Source organism: Penaeus vannamei, chromosome 22 (assembly GCF_042767895.1).
Source record: "Penaeus vannamei isolate JL-2024 chromosome 22, ASM4276789v1, whole genome shotgun sequence".
NCBI lineage: Eukaryota > Metazoa > Arthropoda > Malacostraca > Decapoda > Penaeidae > Penaeus > Penaeus vannamei.
The window spans coordinates 13015076-13017575 of NC_091570.1; the positions used below are offsets into that span (position 1 = coordinate 13015076).

General features: G+C 34.0%; 1 protein-coding gene across 3 annotated transcripts in view; it reads left to right on the forward strand.

Annotated features, from left to right (window-relative positions):
* Tgs1 (Trimethylguanosine synthase 1) overlaps positions 1-2500 on the forward strand; it is a 31749-nt gene that overhangs the window by 27011 nt on the left and 2238 nt on the right. For all 3 annotated transcript variants that reach the window (XM_070136617.1, XM_027354888.2, XM_070136616.1), the window contains exons 9-11: positions 1-96; positions 237-411; positions 1278-1409. The exon at positions 1-96 is cut by the window's left edge and continues 12 nt beyond it. In XM_070136617.1, the coding sequence (XP_069992718.1) occupies positions 1-96; positions 237-411; positions 1278-1409 (403 nt within the window). The remainder of the gene's footprint in view (positions 97-236; positions 412-1277; positions 1410-2500) is intronic.

Below are 2500 nucleotides of genomic sequence, written 5' to 3' on the forward strand. Positions count from 1 at the left end.
GAACCATCAAAAAGAACTCATATAACTTTTGATGAGGATGGAAATCCAAACATTGATGAAACCATTAGCACTTCTGTATACATGCCAGCAGATATGGTGAGTGCTCATTTGATAAGTAGAAGATTAACAATGGACAAAAACAAAAATATTCAGGATATCAAGTCTATGAGTATATGATTTTATAATTTTAAATAAACTAATTTGGTCACAGATGGAGTTACCTCTTATAACTACAGGAATATAATTGTACTGAGGAGGAAATATGGGATCAGCTGACACAAGAACATACCCGGATTATGTACAAAGTCGTAGCTATCAGTCCATCAGATGTACCAGAAGCTGTGCATAAATACTGGGTTCAGAGATATCGTTTGTTCCTGAAATATGACAAGGGAATTAAATTAGATACAGGTGAGCATAAAACTTTCAGATATCTCAGTGATTTTCAACCTTCTGCAGTCTTGTAACACACTAAAAATGTATCCTAGATTTCTGCAATGCACCAGCTATATCATTCATATAGAAATACAACTGAAATTCATGTATATAGTTGTGATATTCCCCTGGAAATATATAGACTAATCTAAGTTACTCTATAAAAAGACTTAATAAACTTTAATTGATGAGGAGCTTACGGTAAGGCTAACTTGGGTTAACTTTTGTTATTTTCCCAGTGTTTTTGACTTTAAAAGCCATAATTTCAAAGGTAAGAAAGACACACCAGCAAGATACTATATGATATACTTATAGGGAAATCACAATATACAGGTTGAAAGCCAAAGGGATAGCTTAGGGGTTGATTTTTTATTTATCATAGAAAGTGAATGACAAGGCAATATCACCATAGGGATTGTGGGATGTATTTTTTAAGAAAGCTGGTATTAATATTATAGCAAGACTTTTCAACTGCAAGAAATTGAATAAGGAGATCAAATATATATGATTAGTTTGCCAATTAAAATAAAGGCATTAATGTGAACTTGTGTATTAAGTAGATTATCATTGCCAGTTACATAATGTGAACTTGTGTATTAAGTAGATTATCATTGCCAGTTACATTGTAGTTTTGTTTTGTCAGTTTTGTTTAAATAGAGAGATTCTGAAGACCTTAGTCACCATGGAGTCAGATAATTTCCTACCTTTCTCCATTCCTTTATTTTTTTTATTATTTTTTTTTTACACAGAAATTTTTAAATTTTATCATTATTGCTATTAATATTATTTAAATTAAATTATACAGCATTTTGATGATTGATTAACTAGTGTTTGTATTTCAGAATCATGGTTTTCTGTAACTCCAGAAACAATTGCTATCCATCATGCATACCGATGCAGGTGTGATGTGGTTGTAGATGCCTTTTGTGGTGCTGGTGGAAATGCCATTCAATTGGCAGCAACATGTAACCATGGTAAATAGATGAAATCATGTCTGTATACTAGATATAGTTGCATTATTTCATACAAAAAAAAAAAATTATGCTAAAAAACAAGTAATCTATACGTTCTTCATAGGCTGTGTATCATGCTGTATATTTGTTAACCCATAGGCTCCTGTTAAATTTCAGGTACTCACTCAAGGGCCTGTTTCTTGTGTCTTTTGATTGATTTTATATATTCTGAGGTCTCTATTAGACATCTGATTTGATGTTTCCATGAAGTGATTGAAGGGAGTTCACTTTAGTTGATTTTTTGGTTTAAAAAGTGTGAAATATACATTATTTTTTTTATTGGCTTACAGATTGACATTAGATTTTCAAATTTTAGAGTATATAGATATAGATATTTATAACTACTGGGTCCCAAGAGCATTTTGCTCCCGCTGTCTCACAAAAACCTTATCTGAATCAAACACAGTGCCCTATTGAAATATATAATCCAAAGCTGCTGTTGAGTGGACCCTTAGCAGATATCCCTTGTCAGTACTTGTCCAGCAATCAGTCATACCATTCTGTGTAGAGGCCATAGGTGCACCAGACAAGAGGGGAAAAAAATCTTTCCACAACCAAGAGAGTGATATCATGGCTACTTACTGGTTGACTGAGGTTGAAGTAGCAGTCCATTGCTGTCCTCACTGGAGGTGTACCTAGAAGCATGTTAGAATTACACAGATATTTGATATAGACACATAGGGAATGAATAGAAAGTTACCAGGAGATAACAGTAGATGCCATATATGAGCTAGCAAATGATTAATTTATGGGACTTAATGTCCCCCTTTAACACAGATTGTTAGGCAATCAGATCACACTATATTTTTGCATCCCACAAGCAATATCCCTGGGCCTATGACATCACAGTATATTATGTTTCAGTGACATCTATTTTCCCCATCTCTTTTCACACTTCCCCTCATCTCCCTTCCCCTTCTCCCTTCATCTTTGCACCTCCACAGTGCCTTAACATGAAACAAATGAGTTCTAAATATCATGGTATCATGTTGGGGTGGTTCACATCACTCAGCGAGAAGACCTAGTAATGAAAACTTTTTGAAGCCACAAGG